The 26,824-nt window shown below is 49.7% G+C and overlaps 1 protein-coding gene and 1 pseudogene across 3 annotated transcripts in view; both read right to left on the bottom strand.

Annotated features, from left to right (window-relative positions):
- ERGIC3 (ERGIC and golgi 3) overlaps nt 1-7,598 on the bottom strand; it is a 29,225-nt gene extending 21,627 nt beyond the window's left edge. For 2 of the 3 annotated variants that reach the window (XM_074888586.1, XM_074888585.1), the window contains exons 1-7: nt 7,497-7,598; nt 7,322-7,392; nt 6,636-6,723; nt 5,261-5,380; nt 2,951-3,044; nt 1,610-1,775; nt 178-235 (exon numbers count right to left, since the gene is read on the bottom strand). In XM_074888586.1, the coding sequence (XP_074744687.1) occupies nt 178-235; nt 1,610-1,775; nt 2,951-3,044; nt 5,261-5,380; nt 6,636-6,723; nt 7,322-7,392; nt 7,497-7,584 (685 nt within the window). In that variant the 5' untranslated portion in view covers nt 7,585-7,598. Of the gene's footprint in view, nt 1-177; nt 236-1,609; nt 1,776-2,950; nt 3,045-5,260; nt 6,134-6,635; nt 7,082-7,321; nt 7,393-7,496 lie in introns of those variants that run through there. The other variant, XM_074888587.1, reaches the window with a different exon arrangement.
- An 801-nt stretch (nt 7,599-8,399) lies between these two features.
- LOC141951641 (uncharacterized) overlaps nt 8,400-26,824 on the bottom strand; it is a 45,852-nt pseudogene continuing 27,427 nt past the window's right edge.

A 26,824-nucleotide genomic window follows, 5' to 3' on the forward strand; every position in this document is an offset into this window, starting at 1 on the left:
CTTTTCTATTTGTTCATGATGGCTCTAAACCTCTCTAATGAAACTTCAACAACGTCCTCCCTGCTGAAGCAGTGCTGCTGGTATTATGGATAGCAATGTAAAGATATTAAAAGAAAACACAGTCAGACATACTTGGAAGCTAAAGGTCACAGTAAGCAGGAAAAGAAAATACTTTACCATGTACATGAGACTGTTGGAAACTTTTTCCTGGTGCAAAGTGGAAATTTCCAGCTACCTGCAGGAGATAGTAATCTTTCATTAAAAGGTCTGAATCTATATAAAAAAGCAGTCGTAGTGCTGCTTGAATTTTCAGATTTTTGTTTAAACAACATATACACCAAGCAACTCATTTCTATAGGTGACACTATCAGCAGATACTGTCCTAAAAGAGATATGGATTTCCCCTCTTCCTCACAGGCAGTCATGTGGAAACCCATAGTTACATAGTGATGTTGATAATAATTGTTCCATCCAGATTATTTTAGTGGACATAAAAATGGGAAGAAGAAGGAATTAAGTCTATTGAGAGGGAACTGACTGCTGCTGCAGGAAATACAAAAAGGTATCACAGAAAAGGAGTGGAGAAAGTAACTGAGAAGGAGAGTGAGCAGGGTAAGAAAACCCTTAATACAATAAAAGTGATCCTATGTACGTGTCCATGAAAATAAGCTGCATGCAAAAATAATGCACAAAATTTACACCACCACCCCCCCCCCCCCCAGCAAACAAACAAAACCATCCCAAAAGACAAAGGCTGTCAAAATTTCCTCCTAGAATCTGAAAGGGATATGGGTATCAACTGCCAGTCCTCCCTGACACCTACTCGCAATCATACAGTCTCTCCCCTGGAAGATCTGAATGTCCCAATCTCACGTGCTACATTGCACCTTCGATGTCTGTGCAGATCTATTGCTTATGTTAACTGCAGACCTGATGAGAATGGAGATGTGCAAAATTCCAAGTGCATAAACAACAGCCCCCAGAAATTCCCCCAGGGACACCCACCCTTGGACCCTTGCTACCTCCATCATTCCCCTCTGAATCCTTGGTAACCCACCAAATGGCAGGGTAGTTACATGGTGCTCTGATATATCTCCTGCTACATTTTCATACTCCAGTTGCAAAAACCACCTTTCTAAATATCTTCAGCTTTGACTACCAACTCCAATAGTCTTTCTTCCACTGTTTTTCTAAAGAAGGCAACATTTGCCTCTCTCCAGCACCTCTGCTGGCAAGTTGTTGGTTACTGGTGGTCTGTTTTAACACTTGAAGGGTAGGTGGGACAACCTAACCTCAAAGAAGCTGCCTCTCCTCCTCCAGAAACCTCGGCAAAAAGACTTCTAGCTAGGCAGTAGGAAAAGCAAAGCTTCTCCAGCCAACACGCTTCCTACCTGCCCACACAACAAAACAGACAATTATCCCCTTCCCAACACTTATCCCAACTCTCCTACTGAACCCTTATGGGCACAAGGACCTTGCTGAGCCCAGGGGTTATTCTATTACAGTCCTGTGAACGCCTAAAGCTGGAAGAGGAGAGGAACACCCTGACTCTGCTTTTTCACAGTTGTCACCATCATGCAGCAGGTTCACAGCAAAACCCATCTCTCACCTTGTTGACCTCTAGGAAACCATACACTTGGCAGCCCTCATTCTTCTGCTCTTGCATTTTCTGGCTAAACCCTTCCCTCTTGCACTGCTCTATGCTATCCGGGTTCTTGAAGGCCCAGCCTCGCCGCCTGTATGCTTCTCTGACATCGTCACAAGTATTACAACACCTGCAAAAGCACAAGCACCATCTTACCATCGTTATGGCTATAAAGAGATGCTCCAGCTCAAGACTTGCATCCTTGGTGGATTTTTCTTCAACAGAGCAATAAAGCAAACACCAGGGATTGGACTTTGAAAGGTGGCCTAATGCTCCTGAAGGAGCTCGAGCTTATTGATGTACTTTTTGAGATTTTGGCATGTGGGTGCAAGCTGGTTTAATGCCGTGCCTGAGTCTGAAGAGAGCTTTGCCTGTCCATTCAGACAGCCAAGTCACCCCTTGGCAAAGAAATTTGTTACAAAAATGACAGCAGCGACCCACAGCTCTGAGCTGTTTGGAACTTCCCCACGTCAACAAAGCATCTGCCTGCTTCTATTCCTCCTTTCCTCTCTTTTTAGGGCAAGACTGTCAATGTTGGAGGGAGGGTTAATGAGAAACGTTCTTAATTACTTTTCTACCCCTGGATAACACCGGAAAAAAACAGTTTTCTTTTGGGTTCCGTGTTTTGCTGGGCCAAAGAAAAAGTTGAAGGCGGGAACTGTGAATCCTTCAGGATGGAAACATCTCTGGGGAAGGAGACACAACTTGACAGATGGGACAAACCAAGTTACTACAGAGACAATAATAGCAAAGGATTAGAATAGTCCAGAACCTGTGGACTATCACGGATCCATTCTTCCACGAATTTGCAGGTAGGAGGAAGGAGAAACACCAATGGACACCGTTGTTTTTATGAGCGATAAATGCCTGGTCTTTGCTCCCGTAAGGATGCAAAGCCTGCAGCTGAAGTGAGAAGGCAAAGCCATAACCAGGTTTTATTCCAAGACAGCTCACGTAACAGTGAAATAATTTACACAGCTCCCCTCTGGACACCAAATAACCCCAGAAAAGATTCCGTTTGCTGAGATACAGTCTTTGTGCTACTGCAAAGGTAGTGCAACTTGCACTGCCCTTAAACAGGCACGTAAACAAACTAGACAACCTAACTCTTCAAGTTCTTAACAATCACAAGTACAGCTTCCAAAGGCATACCAAAACCACAACAGTCCTCATCATTCTCTGCACATGTGCTCAGGAGGATTTCATTGCACAGGCCTTCATAGACATTTGGAAAAAAACCCCACGCATGCAACATAACCGTATTAAGTCAAGTGCTTAGAAGACATGAAAAGGGGTAAAGGTTACCGAATGTCCTCTGACTCTGCCCCATAACAGCTCTCGCAACGATTGGCATCCAAAGAATTTGGATCAAACACTTCTTCTTCTTCCTTCCCCAGCTCTAAGACAAAAGAGGATTCAAGTGAGGAGGCATGTCTAGAAACACTCTCTTGTACTATTGTTCTGTTCTACACACAATATCTGTTCTCCACAAGAACGCAACGATTTTGTGTCGGAAGCTGCGCATCCTGTGCCCAAAGCCCACCTGAAATGGCAGGCACAGAGCCTGCTGAGGTGTGAAGCAAGGCCAAAAAGCAGAGTAGCATTTGTCATCTTGAGAACACCCTCCACAGAAGGAACTGGCTGTCTGTAAGCCTTGCTGGAGTGCTGACCAGACATTACTTGCATAAAGACTTTGTCAAAACATTGTCTAAAGTGATCCAATCAGTAAATTGTGACCGATACAGGACCTGCTACACAAACAGAATTTTATGTAGCAGTCAACAGTGCATAACGCATAATCCTGTCCCAAGACATGTAGGGAACACAGTTTTGTACTGCTGTGAAACACGATCAGAGTGGGAGCCTCCTGAGTGGAAAACTGACACTCAGTCCTGCAGTGACAATGCTGACGAGGCACACATGTGTGCCACTGCTCACTAGAAATCTCCAAGGAATTGCTACCTTCTTCATGGCTTAACAATTCTGCCATGTCTGCGCCACGTGTGCGTTGAATGCGCAGCCGCAGTACGGCTAGGGCACACACTCATGGGAGTTTTATGTTCTTATGTGCAGAACCCTGAAGAGGGACTTGTACCAGAGGAGATGAGAGCTGGTGGCAGCTGAAACCTGCTGAACAGCAGGAGACACCTACAGAAAACTCCAACAGGGCTTCTGTTTTCTCAAGAACCAAAACAAATACCAGAAGTCCACAAGTTTTGGAGTTAGGAATAAGTGAGCCAAGGAAGTTTGTGTCTAAAATTTTCAAAAACACTGGCTCCTAGTACAAAAGGCCCCCTTAGAATGAGGCTGCTTCAGCTCACAAACCCTGAAGGCCAGGACCAAGTCCCGGGGTTACAGAAGTCCTCTAAGGCTCACTATCCAAGCACTGCTGCACTACTCTGTAAGCCTTGAAAAGGTGGCTCCTTGGATAAGTAATGCTGGGGAAGGGGATAAACTACATAGTCAGACACTGCTGAGGGGATAAAACATCATCAGGGCCCTGTTTGTGGAGATTGGGAGGTATAACAGGTGGACGGAAGGGAGTATTAAGATGTCTGTACTTCATATTAGCCGCAGGAAAAAAGAGATTTTAATTAGAAAGTACGAAATATGCATGAAAATCAACCACTAACTTTAATTCTTTAGTCACATACTTTATGGTAGTTATGATCAAACAAATAAACTTTTAGGAAAATATACCCATCATTAGCAAGGAGGTCTCACACAGTTGTTTAAAGTTTACAGCATTCACAGCAGCTGAAAGTGCACTTTGGAATTAAGTGTTTAAAAAGTGGTATGGCTTTTAATCTTGTAATTACACCAGAAGATAGCGTCAGGGAGACAAAGACAGCTTAATCATTGCTACGCTTTCTCAAAGCCATGATTCCCACCATTTCTGCAAGAACACCTGTACAATACATGGAGTCTCTCAAGATACAGCAACCGTGGAAAAGGAAAAGTCAGGACAGTATTACTGTTAGAATGCAACACTTTGCCAGAATCCTTTCTGGTTTGTGTCAAAGTACAAGGATGAGTCCTAACATCTGGAAAATGTAGAGGAGAGGTTTATGTAGCCAAGGACCACTTACTACTTGCTACTATTTGTAACCAGTAAGTCAGCTAAAATATATATTCATCAGGTATGCATTAACACACACAAAGTAAACGTTGTGAGGTGCAAGTTTAGGCTTAAGGGTCGAGTCACTGGAGCCCTCCCTGGAAAGAGGCTCTCTGCTCTAACCACGTCACCCCATTTGTCAGCCCACTGTGATTTAAAGATACAACCAAAGCCAAGTTGTGCCAGAACTGCTGCTTGATTCCTAGTCGTCACAGACCATTAACTCAGCAGCTTTATGCCTGAAAGGCATCCATGAGTCCCTGCCATTATCTCAGAGGGACTAGGCAAAGATTTGCCCTGAAAAAGTAGCGAGTGTAACAGCAGTTTGCCTGATCTGCCAGTTCAATAGATTTGCGCACTTATAAACTCTTCAGGAGTTTGTGGTGTTGAAATGCTCTTCAGCTGTCACTTGTTCCTGTGAATCTCAAAACAGGCATACAGAGATGGAAAGACTATGAGAGCAGCACCCATCCAGGAAAGGCACAGTAGCATCTTACCATGTCGCTCGGCCTCTGGAGTCACACGATTGCCAGCTTTATCCAAACGTTGCTTAAACAGATTGTGCTCCACATCCAGCTGCTGCTCTCCTGCTACATCCATGGCATCGATGCTCAAATCTGAAACCAGCGTGCAAGGAAAGTGGTCTGTGAACACACATTTGTTATGGCCTCTGGCAGGCTGAGGAAGCATTCAACCATCGAACACACAGAATCTGTCAGCAAGGGGGATGAGAATGTGCGAAACTGGAAGAGTGTGTACGGCTGGGGCCAAGGGACGTATAGGGAGTAAAATGCACGTTGCAGCACCCTGAATGACCCTTCCAAATACGAGCTTGGGTTTGGTGCACAAGAAGGACTGTTGCCAACTGCCACAGAAAGCATTACCCGGAAAGGTAATAATACACTTAAGGCAAAAAAACAAAACCAAACCTCTCAAAGCCCAGAACCGTTTTCAGTTCAGCTTAACATCGGTTGAAAGCTGCCTCCTACTTCGACTCCCCTCACCCTTCCCCCTCAGCATGTTGCCCTGGGACCCTTTAACAAGCTGATGGAGAAGGTCTGTGGTCCCGGCTGGTGTCGAAGCACCACGATGCACCCGTGGCCACACACTCTTGTGCGGCTGAAGCTGCTCTGCAGGGCACAGCAGAGCCTGCCAGTCTCTGCAGCCTTCCCACACCCTCGGAACGGGAGGGAGGGAGGGAAAGACCAGCAATGTCTTGGGTGGTCAGAAGGAGTCAGACTCACCACGTCCAGAGCCCACGCGTTACCCAGAGGACTCACTACAACAGGACAAGAGGCAGGGAAGGTGAGCGGGTAACGTGCGCAGCAGTAACACCCAGCCAGAGTGGCCAAATCTTCCGTCACTTCACCCTGCAACTTTGTTTTGAATTTAGTTCAAACGTAATCCAATTATGAATGCTCGTTCTGATTGTAAACATTTTGGAGAAAGGTTATCGCGTGGCATTAGCATTGCAGTCAGAATTTAAGTACAAAAATCACAGAAAAGTTGTGCCTCGCCAAGTAACTGCCCGAGGAGGCTCTATACAGGTTTTCAACAGCGACACAGTCTGATCTCGAGTCCCAGCTGAACTCTGTGCCAGCTTTTCCAGTACTGCTGAGCTCTCTGACAGAGTACACCACCAGACAGAAGTCTAAGTGGGTTTACACCGTAGCCTCATTTAGAACCTAGAAAATAACGCTGCCTGACTGGAAGTGCTGGCTGAAGTGCCCAGCGGGAATCCCTGCGGGAGCCCAAGGGACCACCAGCCCCCCCTGCCCCTGGCCCAGGCAGCGCTTGGCGGCCCCAGGCACACGGAGCCCCTCGGACTCGGCAGGGGTGAAAATCACCCAAGGGTTCAGAAGTCTGACTCACAGGCACAAGGCATGTGTGGAAAAACAACATCTAGATTGATCTTCAGTTTATCTCCCCTCGATTTGTCAACGTACAATTCCGGATGAACCTAGGAACAAAGGAAAAACACAGAGTGCTCCTTCCCTCCACCGCTGCGGCTCAGGAGCCGGTTTTTAAGCTGTGGGACCGGCGAGAGCTGAGCCGCGGCCCCCCCAGCTCCGGGGTAGCGGAGCCCTCGCCGTGTGTAACGCCCCGACAAAACCCGTCCCTCGGGGCTCTCAGAGCGCGGGGGTGGACAGGGGCTGGGCAGCAGCGGGGACAGCGAGCGGAGACCCCGCCGCGCTTCCCCGCCGCAGCCGGACAAGCCCAGCTCGGCGCCCAGCGGCTCCCGGGGGAGAGCAGCCGGCTCCCGCCGCCACGGCGACCGGTCGGGGGCGAGGAAAAGCCCCGACAGAGCTGCGGGGGGCGAGGGGGCTGCGCGGAGGCGGCGGCTGGGCGGGGGCCGGTGGGCACGGCTGGGGGGGGGGGGTGGGGGGCGGGGGGGCACGGCGGGGGGGGACGGGACCGGAGGCACCGCGAGGGGCGGGCCGGGGGCACCGCGGGTGGGGCCGGGGCACGGCAGGCCGGCCAGGGCCGCAGAGCCGCCTCTCCGCCGGGGCACCGCGGGGCCGGCCCGCCCGCCCCCCCCCGCCGCCGCCGCCGCTCACCTCCTTGGTGAGGTAGTACTGCAGCTCCGAGAAGAAAAGCAGCACCATGATGAGCCCGCTGACAACCGTCACTGCCGGGGAGACGAGACCCGCCGTCAGCCCCGCCGCTCACACCCGCGCCGCCTCCCGCCGCCCTCCCCGGCGGCCACCGCCCCCCGGCCCCCGGCGCCCTCACCCAGCGCGCCCCCGCACGTCTTGACCCGAAAGTCCTCCAGGGTCTTGGGGAACGCATCGAACCGCTTCAGCCGCCACAGCCCGTCCATGGCGCCGCGCGGCCGGAAACCGACGCGCCTTCCGGTGCGGGGCCGGCCCCGCCCCCGTCACGGCCCCGCCCGGCCCCGCCCCCCCGGCAGCGCGGCCCGGAGCCGGCCGAGGGCTCTGGCGGGCCGGGCTGGGGCTCCGTTCCCAGAGCGGGACGGGCCTCCCCGCCCCCAGCCCCGGGCCCCTGCAGGACCCCTCCGAGCCCCCTCCGACCCCGCGGTTCCGCGCGGGCTGACATCGCCCCCCCCCGCCGCCGCCTCCCGCTTTGGCCGGTCGGGGCTGGGTTCCCGGTGCCCTCTCGAGACCCCCCGGGCTGCCCTCAGGCTGCTCTCGCAGCAGCTCGCTGACAGCGGATCAGCCGCCTCGGGAAGCGAACCGGCGCTTGGTGCTGAGGCTGGAAGGAGGAAAACCCCCCCTCCTGCCCCCCCATCCCCGCCCTGTGCTCCCCCCTTTCGCTGGGGTAACGCCCCCACTGCCCTCTCTGCCCGGCCAGCGGCTGCGGATAGAGCTCGAGAGGAGCTCGGAACAGCTTCCTTGGGCCAGCGAAAACTGGGGTCACCTTCTCCCTAAACCACATATTTACCTACCGCTTGCTTTTTCCTGCTGAATCCCAGAATCCTTCAGGTTGGAAAAGACGCTCGGGATCATCGAGTCCAACCCTCAGCCCGACTCTACAAAGTTCTCCCCTACACCATATCCCCCCACAGCTCATCCAAACGGCCCTTAAACACACCCAGGGATGGGGACAAAAAATGGTGAAAAAGTGCAGTCCTGCAAAATTTCTTTTATTAAAAGTAATTTTAAAAATCTCTGTCACTAGGAGATGCTTCCAAATCAAACAGAACTAATGCACCCCCGTTCCCCACAGCAAAACGTGGCACATTTCTGGGCAGACAAGAAAGGAACCCCGAGATGCTGCAGCTGTCCCTCTGCAGGATGCGGCGGCTCAGGGAGGGGCCCCGGGTTCCCAGTCTCTGCTCCCAGCACAGCAGCTTCGGGCTCCCTGAGCCCAGCTGCTGCGGAGCAAGACAGCTCTGGGGGAAGGTCCGACAGCTCCTGGCTGCTCTTCGCACAGCACCCAACAGAGTCCTGCTCGGCTGTTGGGTCTCGTGCTGGCTGTGCCTGTAGGAGGGACGCCTGGAAGAGGCAAAAGGCCGAGCTCAGACAAGCCCCCAGCGCCAGGCCCAGCCGCAGCTCCACGGCTCCGGCTGCACCTTCTACCTCCAGCCCTGACCGACGCTGTGTCCTTGTGCCGCGGGGAGCAGCGGGTTCCCAGAGTCCCCTGAGCCGAGCTCAGATGCGCAACAATTCAAGTTTCTACTGGTTACACAAGCAGTGAAAAACTGCTCTGGAGGGTCTGGCTTAAAAACCTGACAGCTAGCACACGGAAAGGGATCAAACCCTCATTTTTCCTAACTTTAGAGCGTTTCACAAATGAGCAGAGCGTAACTCGATGAGGACTGCCGAGGCCTTGACAATCCTCAAACTCTACCATCTCCTGGCAACACGGGGTGGTGCCTGCTGGGCTTTTGGTGGGACAGACCCTGCTGCTCCCACCCCCCAGTAGGTTTGCAGTGCGGTGCAGCCACAGCAGCTCTGGCATGTTGCCCTCTGCCTGCTCTGGAGAGCGGGAGATGCCAGCACTGGGAGCAGCGCTCGGGGCTTTGCTGTTTTGGGGAAACAGCTCAGGTCAGAGGCTTCTCCGTTTACAAAGTGACATGTGCTTTGCCAAGGGCCGTGTTCCCCATGGGAATGCCACCCCCAACCTCAAGCTGGGAATAGGAAAATATTCTCTTGGCAAGTGAACTCAAACAACAGAAGCAATTCCTAAAGGAGTTCTGTGGCTTATGGAACCTGCTACATTTGAATTACAGTACCAAGGTCTGTCAACATAAAGCCAAACCAGATGAAGAGGGGGACCCTAATCTGCTAAGCATCGAGAGCAGACTAGATGTGAAACTCAGGCAGCGCTGAATGCGAAGCCAGCAGTGCACACGGGAAGTAAGATGTCAAAGGGACTTCACAGCAAACAATATGCATAGGCTAGGGAATACCACCACTGAAGAAAGGGACAGATCTGACCTTCTCTCTGAAATAATAAGGGCACCTCTGTGAAACTGGGCTTAGAAGCCTGAAAAACCCTCCCACGCTTTGGTAGGTAGCCCAGAGGTATGAGTGGGAGAAGTGGCTGTCTGCTGCTAAGAGCATCTCCCAGGAAGCAGGAGATCAAGTTCCAGTTGCGCTGTTTCCCAGACCCAGAGGTGTGCCCCAGCCAGCCAGCTGAGGATGATGCTTTGAGCAGAGCACCTCCATTTCCCTGCTGAACTGCTCGAGCAGGTCCACAGTGCCGGCAGACACAAGGGAATGGGGTTCAGTTAGTTAGCTGCAGCAACAGAACTTCAGACACTGAGGCTTCCTGGTGAAAACAGCCCTCAGAGATAACTTGATGGCTCCAGCAGTATCCTCGGCTCATCTGCCAGAGCCAAGCATGACACACTTTACTCCCATAAATCTTACAAACGTTTCGTCCTGAATACCCGTGAAGATTCACGTCCTCAGGGAGACCAGGGTGTACCAGACCCATAAAAGTACATGGAAGAGAAGTCTGGCGACTGCTGCTACTGCCAACACCACTGTCAAAGGATGCAAAAGGGTTCAGTAGCTGGAATGTACATTCTTACACTGATAAAACAAATGTCCATACAGTGCTTAGGACTCTGACTCAGTCCGCTATTGGGATCATGATTAGCACAGCACAGCACTACAAGACTAATGATTGCCTCAAGGCTCTAAGCTCTGGTACTGCCTCAGATCCCTGGAGCTCTGATATGATGCAAAGACCACTGTTAACAGAGTCAAGGGAAAAGGGAAACAGTCAACAAGATGAGTAAAACTCAAGAGGAACATCCTTAGAATATTCTCTATTTTCTGTCGAGTTCCAGTTTTCTGAATTTCCTCCAACCCCTTTCCCACCATGCCTGACCTTTAGGCAAGTCAGAGACTAGACCCAGGTGACTGATGTTGTTTGGCCGTGGCCAACAGATGTGTCTGACGGGGCCCTCCCAGCGCCTGCTGCACTCACCTCCTGACAGCCAGACAGAACTGGGGCTGTAGCAGCGTGCAAAGATGTGCCCATCAGCACGGGCACAGCAGCTGTTGATGAGAGCTCACCTGGTTCTGCAACTCAGCTAATCGATGACTGCAGCGAGCCTGAGACTCCTCCTGGGAAGAAAACACAAGGATTTCTTTTCAGTCTCCAGTTTGGTCAGGGCCATGGTCTGTACTCAACTTCTATTGGGTCTATACTGGGGGGCTGCTGCCACTGGGATTTGCCATCATTGCTCTGTATGGCCAGACCCTCCTCCCACCAAGTAAGACTCTGTTCTCACCTCTCTAGAAGCAGGGATCTTGTGCTGGTCAGAGACAGAAAATCCTCGTGCATCTGGCAGCGACCGACCGCTGTAACATCTCTTCAGTCTCCTCCGTTCACGCTCCACCTGCACGTCGGACAGGAGAAAGGGTCACAGAAAGCTGCCACCAAACAAGGAGCGAAGGGACCTCTGGACATCATGGCAAGGAGATTTCTGCTCAGAGACTGTAACTGCACCAGAGAACAGCGAGGGCAAAAAGCCCTCGAAGTAGACTATGGAAGAGGAAACAGTTCCTGACATGAGAGTGGCAAATGTGTGCGTATGGGGACACTGGGGCAAGAAGGGTGGTACCGGAGTGAATGTGCATTTGTGAAGGCAATGGGGTGGGAGAAGAGAGAGAAAATACCAAAGTGTGTGTCCACAGGGGAAAGTGGGAGAGGGAAGGAAACAAGCAGAGGACTCCAAAGTGCTGTCTGTGGAAATGTGCTGTGTTCCAGAGGACCGTGAGGCTTTGCAGAGGCAGTGAAAGCCGGTTTTACCTGCTCAAGAGCCCTCCTGAGCTCAGCAATGAGTTGCTTCAGCTCCGTCTTCTCAAGTTCCAGCCTTGCAACCGCTTGCTGCAGATGTTCCAGCTGCTGCGACAGGAGTCTCTTCTCTGAGAGCCATGAGAGCTGCTCCCCTTCTGCAGCAGCCTGCTGGGTACAGAGAGGGGATTACGTGAGCTGGTGCCACATCAGGGTTGGAAGGGCCAGAATCAACAAGTCGGGGAGAGTGACCGGCCCAAGGCATGGACAGTGCTAAGTCCCTTCTCCTCCTGGTCCACAGGCCAAGACAACACACTCTCTTCCTAGGGGCCCTCCTCCAGATCACCTTGGAGAAATCCACACAAATTTGCCTTCGTGCTTTTTGAACCACAGCACAAGGACATCCTGAATGCGAAATGAAGCCTTTAACCAGATCAGGCAATGGGACAAATTCCATTCTTTTCAATACACTGGAAAAGCTGGACCTCAGAAATCTACATCTCTGAAAGCAGCCTCTAAGCACCATCAGTGTTGCTGCTGTTCAGTCATCGTGATACAATTCTACTGAGTTTAGTACATTACTCTGGTCACTGGTGCCCCTTCCTTTCCATGCCAAATCCTAACCACAACATGTTGGCCAGGCTTGCCCAGACAGGAGAGAACCAATTACCCATCCCCAGCTTTTGCACCTGAGGTAATTTTAACAGCAAGCTCTGTAGTACCTTCAGTAGCTCTGGGCTTGACAGAAAACATTCCAGCAGGTGAATGGTCTCCGGCCGGAGCTATACAGACAGGCAAACCTGCTGGCTGCAAGCATGGTTTCTCTGGCCAAGCAGGTCATGTATTTATGGGAATATTCCCATATCTTTATGGGAAACATCTTTAGAATCCTTCACAGACATTTTAGTTGACAGATGATCAATCCCACTGCCTACCTGATGATGAAACCGGTCTGTGTCCCTCTCTGAAACCATACTCTGCAGGATGGCTATTTCTTCCCTCAGAGTCCCACCGGCCATTTCACTCTTGGTAAGGGCAAGAGTCAGTGCTTGTGCCTTCTCTTTCCATTCCATTTCTCTGCTTTCGCTCTGCTTCAAAATAGCCATCACACGCTCCAATTCTTCCCCCTTTGCTTTAGACTCATCCTCCAGTTGTTGGGTTAGCTCCTTCTGCCTTTGCAAGAGGTGGTCTCTCTCCTGGAGAATCTTCCTCTTCTCTGCTTCCTCTTCCTCCCATTTTTGGAGTTTCTGGATTTGTTTTTTTAGGGTCTCCCCTTTATCTTCCCACCGCAAAGCTGATGTTAGCTGTTTCAGGAGTTTACTCTGCCTCCCAAGCTCTTGTTCCCTCCCCGTCAGAGTCTTCTCTAAATACCTGACTCAGTCTCTCTGGCACTTGATCTCTTCCTCCTTCTTTGTCAGAGTCTGCTGAACGTGCTGGAGATCTTCCCGAAGAGCTCTTATTTCCTCTTCTGACTCTTTCTGATCACTGTGAGCCTTGGTCTCTCGTTCCCTCTCAGGCAAGGCTTCTTCCAGGAGATTCTCTTGCTCTCTGGGATGTCTAAGCTCGTCATTCTTCTCGGTTAGCCTAAGCTGGAGATTCTGCAGGGGCTTCAGTTCTTCTTCTTGGCGCTGGAGTTTTTGCCTAAGAGTTTCATTCTCTTCACCTCTCTTCCTCACCACTTCCTCAAGCAGATTTACTTGCTTCTGGCATGATGTCAGTGCTACTTTCATGCTTTCTTCACGAAGCTGGAACATGTTCATTTGCTCCGTCTGCCTGAGGAACTCCATGTGCTTCTCCTTCACTCTTTGGCTCATTTTGTCTAGATCCTGCTCTAGACTCTTGGCCTGCTTGCCTTCTAAATCCCTCTGCTCTCGAAGGCCCTGGACATGCTCTTGCAAAGACTCTATCTCTTGGTCTCTAGCTTCTAGAGAAGATTCAGCGTATTCTAGTTTTTGCAGTATAGCTTTAGTCTGTGTTGCTGCCTCCTCCTTTTGCTGTTGAAGCCTAGAGACAGCCTCTTCCAGAAACTCTATCTTTTTTTCTTCGTCTTTCTGTTTTGTTGCTTGAAAATTTTTTTGCTCAGCTTTGTGCTTTTTCTCCTTTTCCTTGCATGCCTCACATTGCTTTCTAAGGGATAAAATTTCTTGCTCTTGTTCCTTTAGCGTCACTTGAAGACGTTGCAGAATCTCCTTCTGCTGTTCAGAGTCTTGTTTGTGTTTTTGCAAGGTCTCGATCAGTTCATTCTGAGATTCAACCATGACATCCTTCTCTTTCAGTATTGCCTTAGTGCATTCTAAGTCTCTGTGTAAGACATTCACCCATTCTTCTGTTTTTTCCTCGTAGTTCTGTGTTTGTTGCTTTTGGATATCTATGAGTCTGTCCTTTTCTCTTAAGGTTTCTAAGGCCTGCTCCAGTTGGTCACGGACAGTCCTTAACTGCATCTCCATGACTTCTTCACCTTCCTGGATTTGCTTCTGTTGCGACTCAAGCTCTCGATCTTTTTGAGATAAAGAAAGTTTCATCTTTTCTACTCTACCATGAAGCTCTTGCAGGTGCCCCTCTTGCTGCTCCTTGTACTGCTACAAGAGTCTTAACTGATCCCTTTGAGAATGGCACTCGCTCTCTCTGTCCTTAAGAGCTGCCCTCAGGTGTTCAAGGCTTGTGTGCAGAGACTTCACCTCTTCTCTCTCCTTTTCCAGTTCTTGGATCTGCTGAGTCAGAGACATAAGCTCTATGTTTTTCTCCTTTAAGTTTTCTTTCATATGATCCAGATCCACAAGCAGATTTCTCACTTGTGATGCACCGTGTTCTTCTAGAATCATTATTTTCCCCTCCTGGAATTTGATTTCCTGGTCCCTCTCCTCCAGCTCTTTGCTCATCTTACTGACAGCAGTGCTCTGCATTTCTTGCTGCTTCTCCAGCTCCTCTATCTCTTCTTGCTGGGATCTGATCTCTTGGTCTCTCTCTTCCAACTCTTTGCTCATTTTGCTTACAGCAATCCTTTGTTTTTCTTGCTGCTTCTCCAGTTCCTGTATCTGTTCTTCCTGGGATGTGATCTTCATTTTTTTCCCTGTTATGTCCTCAATAACCTGATCGAGAGTAGTTTTATGCATTTCTTTCTGCTTTTCCAGCATTCTCCTCTCTTCCTGGCACAACTTCACTTCTCCCTCCCTCTCTGACAGGATGGCAGTCATACAAGTAAGAGTCTCCTGCAGAGCTTTTCCCTGTGCTGCCTCTTCCTGGAGCATCTGGATTTTCTCCCACTGCACTTCCACTTCCTCATTTTTAATTTTTAATAGAGACAGCGTACTTTGGAATTCTTGTTCAAGGCAGTGATGCATATCTGTTACTGTATTTGCCCGGGTTTCAGAGGCTGTGACTGATTCCTGAAGTAGTTTTATCTCCTGTACCAGTTTTTCTTCAACTGCTTGCAGTCTGTCCCGTTCCTGCTGTGAAACAGGGAGAAAAAGATTCAATAACTTGATTTTCATACTAGATTTGAACTCCTGCTCCAGTCAAGGGCTGAAGTTTGAGCTTTTAGTAGAAAATTCAAGCTATTCAGCTGGTTTCCCTGTTCAATGTAAATGTTTTACTGTCACTCAAAAAAGATTTGAGAACCATATTGTATTTATCCAACTCTGTCTGTGACTCATTTTTGGTCATGCAAGAACAGCTGCGCTGGCTCAGTGTCCAGGCTGGTGTCCTGCATGTGCCGGTGCTGTAAGTGTGCACCCAGGGCAGGAAGCCTAACGGTGGGGTAGACTTAGATGACACCTCCCCTCCCCAGCCCCAGCACTGTCCCAGCTTGTGAGACCTTTCACTGTCTCCACCTGACCCCACATCGACCTGTTGTATTTACAACACTCTTTGCCAAGGAGTTCCACAGGTCTGCTCTGCTGTAAGCACACCACCTCCTGTCACTTGCAGCACGGCTCTCGCTTCATCAGACGGCTCTTGGAAATAGAGTGAACGACCGCTGCCCCCTCCCTGCCTCTCAGGATGCTGCAGACCTTTCCTGGGCTACCCTTTAGGCTGAGTCTTTCCCAGCTTACTCAGCCAGTCCTATCTTCCTTTTTGCCCTTCTCTGAACTTCTGGGATGTTCTTCTGGGGACGAGCCACCAGAACTGCAGCCAGGATTTAAAGTCCAGACTAAGCATGATTTAGGCAGCGGCACAATGATGTTCTCTCTATCAGGGAGGAAGGGAAGAGAGAACAACCCTGACATTTGATTTCCCATTTTGGGGGTTGGGGGTGTTTTTGGACCTCTACTGTGTAGCATTTTCATGGTACCATCCTCCAGAACAGCACTGTGCCCTCTCGAAGGAGTGATGGTCAGAGCACAGACTGTCATTCTGTGTTTCAAATCAGGACTGGCTGTCCCCTTGCAGGCAGACATATTTATCTGGCTCAGCACTTTTGTTTCTCAAATGTCTCTATTTTTTCCCCACTGTCTGCTCACAGATGGCAATGTTGAACAGCTTTTTATTATTAGCAAACTTTTGTATTCTCACCCCTTTTTTCTGATCCAGATATTTAGAAATCTAAATATGGATTTGGACACAAATAATAGCCCAAACCATGCAATGTAATTAGAGACAAGTTTGAAAACTACTTTGACTTAAGCTTCAAGGGGAGAAATCGTCAAAACAGAGGAAAATAAACACCCTGAATCTTAACTGAATTTTATATGACTACAGCATCTTTTCCTACTTATTCAGAAGGACGTTACTGGAAAATTTAAACTAAAAATCAGCCACTGATATAAACAATATTCTTCTGCTCTTATGGTGGTCTGCGGTCTCTCCACAAAGTCTGTGATACTGGTCATTTCAATGATCTCTCCTTCCTGGACTGTCTTCTCTTACCCAAGGTGATGACCCTGCTAATTCAGCTTACCTGGCCTGGCAGGAGAGCAAGTCTGGGAAACAGGAATGATGAATGGAAGGGGAAAATGAGGGAAGCTTGGTGAGCATTTGCATATTCTCTACCTTCTCAGATCTGGACTGCACTTGTACAAGACCACCTAAAATCAGATCTCCACTGGAAAAAGTTGCTCCTTAAAATTATTAACAGAAGGCCAAAAAATACGTAAGAAATGGCTCTTCATGGCATCTGCCAGCCTCACCAGGACATCCTTTCTGTGCTTCTCAGTGGTCTCGAGTTTCCTTTCCAAAGATGTCACCTCTTGACGTAGAGTCATAATCTCCTTCTTTAGAGCAGCAGCCTCTTCCTGCAAGGCACTTTGTAGAGAGTTCTTCTTGTGTTCTGCCGTCTGTGTCTCTGCAGCAGGAAAGGTGAAGGAGAAGATGACAAGCAAAGAAAAACCAAACTGATTTACATCCTACAGAGAAAACATCATTTTCTTATCTGCCTGTCTGTGTTTTCCAAGCCCTAAGCCCACAAGGACTTTCAAGGCACACATAAATAAAGGAAACTTCCAGGCAGAGAATAAAAGAAGAATGAGAGTGGCAAGGTTCAGAAGAATATGAAAATGTGCTTGCTCTTCTGTGTGTTGAAAGGGCAGGGCTAAGGGCATGGCAGCACATCACCCACAGTGTGAGAAGCAGGTAGCACTGACATCAGTGAAACACGGGCAGAGACAGGAGGTGAGAGTCAGATCCAGTGTCCTGAAGGAAAAGGAAGAAGAAGCAAAAGTGAAGACTGACTATGACACAGTTCATTGACCAGGAAGACTTAAGAGACTTTACAGAAAAAAACAGATCTGTCAACGTTGTGCTTGAAGATGTGCTTTGGTATTTGTTCAAAAGAATGCTAGGGGAGTATGTTGTGCACTGGCAGAAAAAAGAAGAAAGGAAATATTCAGTGATACTAGGACAATGGCAAGGAAAAAACAACTGAGCATTACACCAGTACCGAGAGCTGAAGCAAGGATGACTACAGATAGACAGGAACTAAAACTGAACATACAAGTTGGGAAAACAAGTTGAGGCCTACAAGCTGAAGGTGGTATTCTATGTCCCTGGAGAAGAGGATGCTAGTGCACAGGTCACCTGGTTGTTGAGCTCTTGTATTTCTCTTTTGTGGTCTGAATGGAGCTGCTCGGCCTGGTGAAGAGCAGAAAGAAGCTGAGACACCTTGTTGTGCTGGGCAAGGTTGTTTTCTTCCAGGGTTCTGAGGCTCAGTTCCTTCTCTTCCAGAGACACAGTCAGCCTGAAAGTCAGAGCATGCAACTCATTACTACATGGTATATAACATTTAATAAACTCTTAGGATTTCCACCACCAAGGGGAAAATTGATTTGTCTGCTGAGGTTTGTCTAAACAACTAGGCTGCTTGTTCAGTCCTCAGCCAGGCTGGCAACCACACCCAAGCACGCTTTTTTCCACAGAAGAAAGGTGAATTATTGGTACTTTTTTTGAGATGGAAATGTGAATAGAAACACAACAAAGTCTTGAAATGAAGACATTAGGGCAGAGGAAAATTTTTCTTTTGACTAATGAGACTCCAAGGGAGAGGTTTTGTCAATAATGAAGAGACATTTTCTTCCCCTAACTTGTATGTCCTGGTAGGAACAGCAGCAGCTGACAGCCAGGTGATCTTTGGGCAGTTTCATAAGACTTGCAGCACCCATATTACTTTCAGCTAGAGAAATGAAGGCTGATACCAGAAGCAGTAATGGAGGTTTGGAGGAAATACTCAGATCCTTATATAAGATGCCAGATCCCTCACGGGGGAAGCAAGAGGGCACGACCTTTTATTTCTCTTCTTCAGTGAAGGTGTGTGTTGAAGGCTGGCAAGACTTTACCAGGTGAAGTACCCTACCTACCCTTTCTCTTCTTTCTTGCGTTCCTTGGACAGTCAGTAACACCTGTAACTGGTGAGGCTGGCAGGGACCCTGCTCAAGCCCTTCCGGACACCGGTTGGGATTTTTTGAGGAATGAGGAAACAGATGGCAATAAGAAACATGCTTATTTCTTGGGTGCCTCAGAGGGGAATCTGGCTTAGTTCAAAATCATGGTTTTAACCAAAGGCATCAGGATGGAAGACTGATACAGATCCCAAATGTTTAAAATTTACTAGACCCGAGACAGAGCTGATGGATGTATCTAGCTCATTACACTGCAGCTCGTTCTGCCTCCTTTGGTGTGTTTCAGGTTTGAAACCCCTGAAAGTTTCATTTCACAGCATTAACATGCTGACCTAACAAAACACCACCTCATTTTAAGGAAAGGACTACTCCAAAAGCCACTGCCTTCAGAAAAACTGTAACTGAAGGATTAAAAGAAAAGAAAATGAAACACCACATCAAGAGAATGAAACATATCTGCATGGATAATTCAGAACTCTGCTTTTTAGGAAATGCTGCCTGAGCCACTTGTATATGCGAAGATCTGAAAGAGGGAATCCATTAAACAGAATAGAGTTTCACAGACTTTCATTTATCTGGCTTTTTCATTCTCTAGGACCTTCAACGAAGCCTGAAATTCTGTGTTGTGACGCTCCACTTCTCCCCATCGACTCCTTTCCCCCTCCAAGGACTGCAGACACACTTGCAGCTCCTTGTTCTGATGTTCTACCTTCTCCCACTGACTCTTCTTCTCTTCCAGGATCTTCTGGAGCTGCACAACCTCCAGCACCTTCTGCCTTAACAGTTCCTGTGCCTCACTCAGATCTTGCTGAGCTTTGCGGCCAATCACTTGCTGGGACTCTTTGGAGGCTGCTAGTTGAGATGTCAACGCTTCCACCTCAAGTAAAACACAACAAAGCAGTCAAAGACTACAGCTAGCCACTGTCAGCCATATCAGCCATATCATATACTGTGAGGAAAGGGAAAGAACAACTTTCAATTTCACCTTTCATGAAAGTACCAGATTCACAATGGATGCAGATGGCTTGTTTAAAAATCTAAGTGGGTCACCATGTTCATCTGAAAAAGCACCTTAAAAAACAAGGCTAGCAGTAACAGGCCAGCAGAAATCCATTCTGATGAGTGCTGGCAAACTGGCACAAAGAGCAGCCCACCTGTCCAGGGCAGCAGCTGGCCGGTCAGTCTCCTTCAGCCCAGCTGAGATGGAGACCACAGTGTGATGGCAGCCAGAGGGACTCACCCCACCCCTGCTGCTCTGCCATGGGGAGAGACCACCTGGCTGATGACTGGAGTAGCTATTGCTGTTTCAGTCACCTGCTTTTGTAGAACATCCCTCTGTTGAAGTAGGACATTAATTTCTTCTTTCATTGTTTTGATTTCTTCCTTGTGCCTCTTCTCCACTGCCTTGATCTTACTCTGAGTTTCCTGCAGCTCTGCTTGCAGTTTTTCTGTGATGTTCTGCAAACACAAATGGAGAGCAAGCTACTGGGACCTGCCATCAGGTTCAGCTTTCTCTTCTTTCTGTCTCAAAATCACATTCATTCAGCCATTTCTGCTTTTCTACCCAGCTCTGCTTCCACTGTAACACTTCCTTCCTGTTGCTGATCTCTGGAGCTCATCAGGCTCTGTGCTTTCAGTGCCTGCAGCAGTCCCTGCCTCCTCAGTCACAGCACTTAGGCTTTATTTCCTTGTTACTGCCTTTCACTCTGTTACCTGGGGGTCTCAGCCTCTCTCATCTTACGTCCAATTGCCAACGGCCTGTTCCTTCAACCCACCCTACTAGTCAGACTTACCTGCCCATCCTCGCCCTGCTCTTTCACCTCCTGCCTGAGCTGCTCCAGCTGCTGGTTGGCTTCTCTTAGCTCTCCCTGAGGCTGAAGTAGTGTCTCTAATAAAGCACTCTTCTCACGTTCCTTTTCTTGCAGGACCTGCACAGAAACAAAGAGAAGACAGGTTTAAACTTCCCACACAGAATTTGTGTGGCAAGGCTCCAACACCGACGGGCTGACGCGTTCTCAAAGCGCTGTGTTGCTGCTCTCCCAGGCCCTTCTCTGCCCCCTTGCAGACACAGCTTCCTAAGTGAGACTGGCAGTATGAACATGGTCCAGCCACAGTCCCCCTGTGATTGAACATCCTACAAACATCCAATACCTAACAGGAAAATGTGTGGCACTTCTCAAATGTCTCGCCTTGCTGGTGAGGGTGTCCCTCATCTTCTGCTGTGTCCTGTTTGTCTTTCAATAGTGACTTTTACTCCTAGTTAGCAGCAGAGAAAATGCAGGGCTGCCAGAGGGCTAAAGCGAGCAGCTCCTTCAGAAAACTCCTGTATTCCAAGTGGGGTTTGGTGAAAATCACTTAACTTTTAAGGCATTTATTAGACTTTGGTAAAGTACTGACATTACAGGAATACACTGACATCTCTGAGCACTGCCCTGGCATTTCAATACCTGCAGACACAGCTGGGGGTACTGCTGTCCCCAGGCAGACTCCGTGAAGAGGACTTTGGGTGGGACACAAGGAGGACTCTCACTGTGTCACAGGGTTGCACAGGAGATCTGGGCACAAAAGAGCTTACCAGCAAGTGACTTAAAACAGCCCAGAAGACACCCCTGTTTTACTGCTCAGAAATATTTCAGAGGAGTCTTTAAAATGTTTTTTCTTTTGTCAACAATCTTGCCATGCCCCCCTGTCCCCCCCAAACAAAAACCCCATCCTCATGGGGATTCAGTCCTACAAATTCAGTTTGGTCTTTAATGGAGTTAAGGTTATAAGCATGTATCAGTAAAGATCAAAAGAGGACTGTTAAGAGAACTGTGAAGATACTCTGAGGTAAGTCTTAAAAAACCAATAGCAGCAAAAAAATCTCAACTGAAAGGTGATGCTTCTGCCCGGCTTCCTCTGACAGGTCTCATTCCTAGTCCCAAAGAGAACCCTGCTTGCCTTTCACCTCACCAAATTCAATGTAGAAAACATGTAGGGCATGCTCCACACAGCCCGACATCCAGACATCTCCCACAGCTCTAGCCTTGCAAAAAAGCTACACAAATTCTCCTTTCAGAGTCTTTACCTGTTGCTTGGCATTTTCGACTCTGGTTCGTTCCTCCTCTTGTTGAGCTCGCATGGTAGCAACTTTCTGCTTCATATCAAACAGCTGCTCCTCGTGCTCCCCTTCTGTCTCCGCCTTCTCTTTTCCCCATTGCTCCAGTATCTTCTGCAGCTCTGACTGATGCCCCTTCTGCTCTCTTGCCTGATGAGTGGAGGGAAAGACTTCAAGGTGAAGTCCCAGCCATGCTCCTCAAAACAATTGTGAAGCTTCATCCCTCCCACAACTCCCCACCTCAACAGTGCACAGCAACGGCTTTGTGCTCTCCATAAATCACGTCCTGTCTGTTGTAATTAGCTCTGCTTCTTTAAACCTGCTGACCCACATGTCGGTGGTGATCAGGTCTGTGATGGTTTAGCCCCTGCCGGGGTCTGAGACCACGCGGCCGCTGCCCCTCCCCCACAAAGGGAGTGAAATACAAAGCCCCAAGACTGAAATAAGGAAAGGTTTAATACAACAATGCAATAGCAACACAACCAACAACAACAATAACAATAACAGTAATAGTGATAGCAATGAACAGAGCAAAATAGCTACCAAATACAGCAGTTTGAAGCACGATGTACAAAACCACGAGTGCACCGCGCTCCCGCGCCAGGAAAATGTGACCTGCCAGGATGTGACGTCGGCATGGTATCTGAATAACCCGGCTAGAGCTCCCCCCCCACTGCTGGGGAAACTTAACCCTATCCTGGTTAAACCAGGACATAATCCACCCCTTTATTCTATACCATGTGCGTCACATCTAGCTGCCACTTAGCAATTAGCACTGACAAAGAAAAAATTAACAAAAGCACAGTATAACTCACGGTGTGTTTTCACCCACAATCAAGTCCCCTTGTGGCACGCATCGGACCTCTCCATCCTTCTGCATCACCCACCAGGTGCACCCAGGTCCTTGAGCGAAAACAATCCCGTGGATGGGTTTGCCTTTGCCCAGTGCAGGACTAACCCAGACCATTTTTCCCAGCAGGTCCCTCATGCGCACCACAGGGACTCTATCCCCGTCCACAACACGTGGAAGTTTTGACTGAGCCAGGCCAGCTCGATTGGCAGATCCTCTTGTGTTGACTAACCAAGTGGCCTTTGTCAGATGTGTGTCCCAGTGTTTGAAGGTTCCACCCCCCATTGCTCTCAATGTAGTTTTTAACAGTCCATTGTAGCGCTCGATCTTCCCGGAGGCTGGTGCATGGTAGGGGATGTGGTAGACCCACTCGATGCCGTGTTCTTCTGCCCAGGCATCTATGAGGTTATTTCGGAAGTGAGTCCCATTGTCTGACTCAATCCTCTCTGGGGTGCCGTGTCGCCACAGGACTCGCTCTTCAAGGCCCAGGATGGTGTTCTGGGCAGTGGCGTGGGACACTGGATAAGTTTCGAGCCACCCAGTGGTTGCTTCCACCATTGTGAGCACGTGGCGCTTGCCTCGGCGGGTCTGTGGTAGTGTGATGTAGTCGATCTGCCAGGCCTCTCCATATTTATATTTCATCCATCGATCTTCATTCCGCTGGGGCTTCACCCGTTTGGCTTGTTTGATTGCAGCACATATCTCACATCCATGGATGATCTCTGCGATGGTGTCAATGGTGAGGTCCACCCCTCGATCTCGAGCCCACCTATATGTTGCATCTCTGCCTTGGTGGCCCGAGGTCTCATGGGCCCACCGGGCTATGAACAGTTCACCTTTACGCTGCCAGTCCAAGTCCACCTGAGCCACCTCAATCTTAGCAGCTTGGTCCGCCTGCTGGTTATGCTGATGTTCATCAGTGGCTCGACTCTTGGGTATATGGGCGTCCACATGGCGCACCTTCACAACGAGGTTTTCCACCCGGGCTGCAATGTCCTGCCATACTTCAGCGGCCCAGATGGGTCTGCCCTTGCGTTGCCAGTTGTTGTGTTTCCATTGCTGCAACCACATCCACAGGGCACTTGCCATCACCCACGAGTCAGTGTAGATATAGAGCCTCGGCCACTTTTCTCGCTCAGCAATCTCCAAAGCCAATTGGATGGCTTTCACCTCTGTGAACTGGCTCAATTCACCTTGTCCCTCAACAGCTTCAGTGGTTTCTCGTGTGGGATGCCACACTGCAGCCTTCCATCGTCGGTGTTTTCCCACAATGCGACAAGACCCATCAGTGAACAGGGCATATCGTTTTTCTTCCTCTGGCAGCTCGTTATACGGCGGGGCCTCCTCAGCATGTTTCACCTCTTGTTCTGGTGACATCCCAGCATCTTTGCTCTCTGGCCAGTTCATGATCATTTCCACTAATCCTGGGGGGTTGCAGTTCCCTATTCGAGCCCGTTGTGTTATCAAAGCAACCCATTTACTCCACGAGGCATCTGTTGCATGATGTGTGGAGGGAGCCTTTCCTTTGAACATCCATCCCAGCACCGGCAGTCGGGGTGCCAGGAGGAGCTGTGTCTCAGTGCCGACCACTTCTGAGGCAGCTCGAATTCCTTCATACGCTGCCAGTATCTCCTTCTCAGTCAGGGTATAGTTAGCTTCAGAGCCTTTGTATCCCCGGCTCCAAAAGCCTAGAGGTCGGCCTCGGGATTCCCCATCTGCTCTCTGCCAAAGGCTCCAGGAAGGGCCATTCTCCCTGGCTGCGGTGTAGAGCACGTTCTTAATCTTCTGCCCTGTCCGGACTGGCCCGAGAGCCACTGCCTGGGTAATCTCCTGCTTAATTTGTTCAAAGGCTTGTTGTTGCTCTGGGCCCCATTTAAAATCGTTCTTCTTGTGGGTTACATGGTAGAGAGGGCTCACAATCAGGCTGTAGTTTGGGATGTGCATCCTCCAGAACCCCACAGCGCCCAGGAAAGATTGAGTCTCTTTTTTGGTGGTTGGTGGGGCCATGGCTGTTATCTTGTTTATCACCTCCATTGGGATGTGGCGACGCCCATCTTGCCATTTTATTCCTAGGAACTGAATCTCCCTTCCAGGCCCCTTAACTTTCTGTCACTTGATGGCAAAACCGGCCTTCAGGAGGATTTCAATTACCTTCTTTCCTTTCTCAAAGACTTCCTCAGCTGTGTCCCCCCATACAATGATATCATCAATGAACTGCAGGTGTTCTGGAGCCCCACCTTTCTCCAGTGCAATATGGACCAGTCTATGGCAAATGGTGGAGCTGTGTTTCCACCCCAGGGGCAATCGATTCCAGGTGTACTGGATACCCCTCCAAGTGAATGCAAACTGTGGCCTGCACTCTGGTGCTATTGGAATGGAGGAGAACGCGTTAGCGATGTCAATTGTGGCGTACCACTTGGCTGCCTTCGACTCCAGCTCATACTGGAGCTCTAGCATGTCCGGCACTGCAGCACTCATCGCTGGCGTAACTTCATTCAGGCCACGGTAGTCCACGGTCAGTCTCCATTCGCCATTAGGTTTTCTCACTGGCCATATAGGGCTGTTGAAAGGTGAATGAGTCTTGCTGATCAACTCCTGGCTTTCTAGTCGACGGATCAGCTGATGGATGGGGACCAGGGAATCTCGGTTAGTACGGTACTGTCGCCGGTGCACCGTCTTGGTAGCAATTGGCACTCGCTGCTCTTCAACCTTAAGCAACCCCACCACCAAGGGGTCCTCTGAGAGGCCGGGTAAGGTGGACAATTGCTCAACCTCCTCCAGGGCAGCTATACCAAAGGCCCACCGGTACGCTTTTGGGTCTTTAAAGTACCCTCTCCTGAGGTAGTCTATACCTAGGATGCACGGGGCATCTGGGCCAGTCACAATGGGGTGCTTATGCCAGTCCTTCCCAGTTAAGCTTACTTCAGCCTCTAATAGGGTCAGCTGTTGGGACCCCCCTGTCACTCCAGAGATGCAGATGGATTCAACCCCACTGTGGCTTGATGGCATCAAGGTGCACTGTGCGCCAGTGTCTACCAAGGCCTTATATTCTTGTGGTTCTGATGTGCCAGGCCATTGGATCCACACCTTCCAGTAAATCCGATTATCCCTTTCCTCCACCTGGCTGGAGGCAGGGCCCCTCTAATCCTGCTCACCATCATTCACTTGATCTAAGAGTGACTCCTGCAGGAATGACTTCCTGGTCCCCTCAAGAGGGTCAAGCATACTGTTGGCCATTCTATTCTGTCTGGGGGGTTTCTGACTAGACACTGGAGCTGCATCTCTCTTGGAAGACTCCCCTTTCATGGTGGTCTTCCCTTTCAGTTGCTGTACTCGTGCAGCTAGGGCGGAAGTGGGCTGTCCATGCCACCTTCTCATGTTCTCCCCATTGTCGTGGAGGAAGAACCACAGGGTGCCCCGTGGTGTGTACCTTCTACCGCCCTTCTCTTGGGTGGGGAAACGCCTGCTTCTAATGGCTGAGACATTGGCCCGTGCAGGTGAAACATAGGACATGTCCTGTTCCATTTTTTGGAGCCTCTGAGACAGTTCCTCTACAGCTGAAACCAAAGCATGTTGGGAGGAAGGGAGAATTCCCTCATATTGCTGGAGCTGCATAGTCACTTTATCCACTGTCTGATTGTCTCGCCACCAGGATGCTGCTGCTAATGCTTTGGAATGTCCCTCTGGTCCACTTTGCAGGAACTTCCGCCACATCAGCTGTGTGCAAGGGACCAGATCTGGATCCATAGGTGAGTGCTCATCATTCAGGTCACCATAGACCATGTCAAACACAGCCATTTCCCTGAGGTTTTGAATGCCTTTCTCCATGTCGGTCCACTTGCCTAACCGACATAGAACATCATCCTTGTAGGGGTACCTCTCCCTTATACCTAGCAGGAGTCGCCTCCAAAGGCTGAGGGTTTGAGCCTGTTTCCCTATTGCCTTGTCAATACCGGCCTGCTTGGCTAAAGGTCCCAGCTGCTTGGCCTCTCTCCCCTCCAATTCCAAACCAGCAGCTCCAGTATCCCAGCATCGGAGCAGCCAGGTGCAAATTTTCTCGCCTGGAATGCGGCTGAAATCCTTCCACATATCTCGCAACTCACTGAGGGATAGAGATCGGATGATTACCTCCGGCTCTTCCTCCTGCTCTCGTGATGGGCCTGGTTCATTATCACCCTGTGCACTGCGAGGGGATTTTTTGGTATATTTGGTTTTCCGTATCGGGGCAACTGATACTGGCACTGCTTGTCCCTCCAGCTCAGCTGCTGTGCTGGTGGAGGCGACTGGTACTGGCGCTGCCTGTCCCCCTGGCCCAGCTGCTGTACCAGCAGGCTCACTTTCAGACCCTGCAGCTCTTTCGCCCCCTTGGGGGCAGTGAACAGTGTTAAAGATGACACGGTAAGCATGGGCAAGCCCCCAGCACATCGCAAGGATTTGTGTCTCCCGGGATTTGTCAGATTGGCAGCACACCTTTTTTCCAAACACTCCACCAGTTTATCAGGACTCTGCGCTTGTTCGACAGTGAGATCTCAAAGCATTGGGGGTGACCACTGACTCAGGCACTTGCCCA

The sequence above is a fragment of the Strix uralensis genome, chromosome 18 (assembly GCF_047716275.1).
Source record: "Strix uralensis isolate ZFMK-TIS-50842 chromosome 18, bStrUra1, whole genome shotgun sequence".
NCBI classification, from domain to species: domain Eukaryota; kingdom Metazoa; phylum Chordata; class Aves; order Strigiformes; family Strigidae; genus Strix; species Strix uralensis.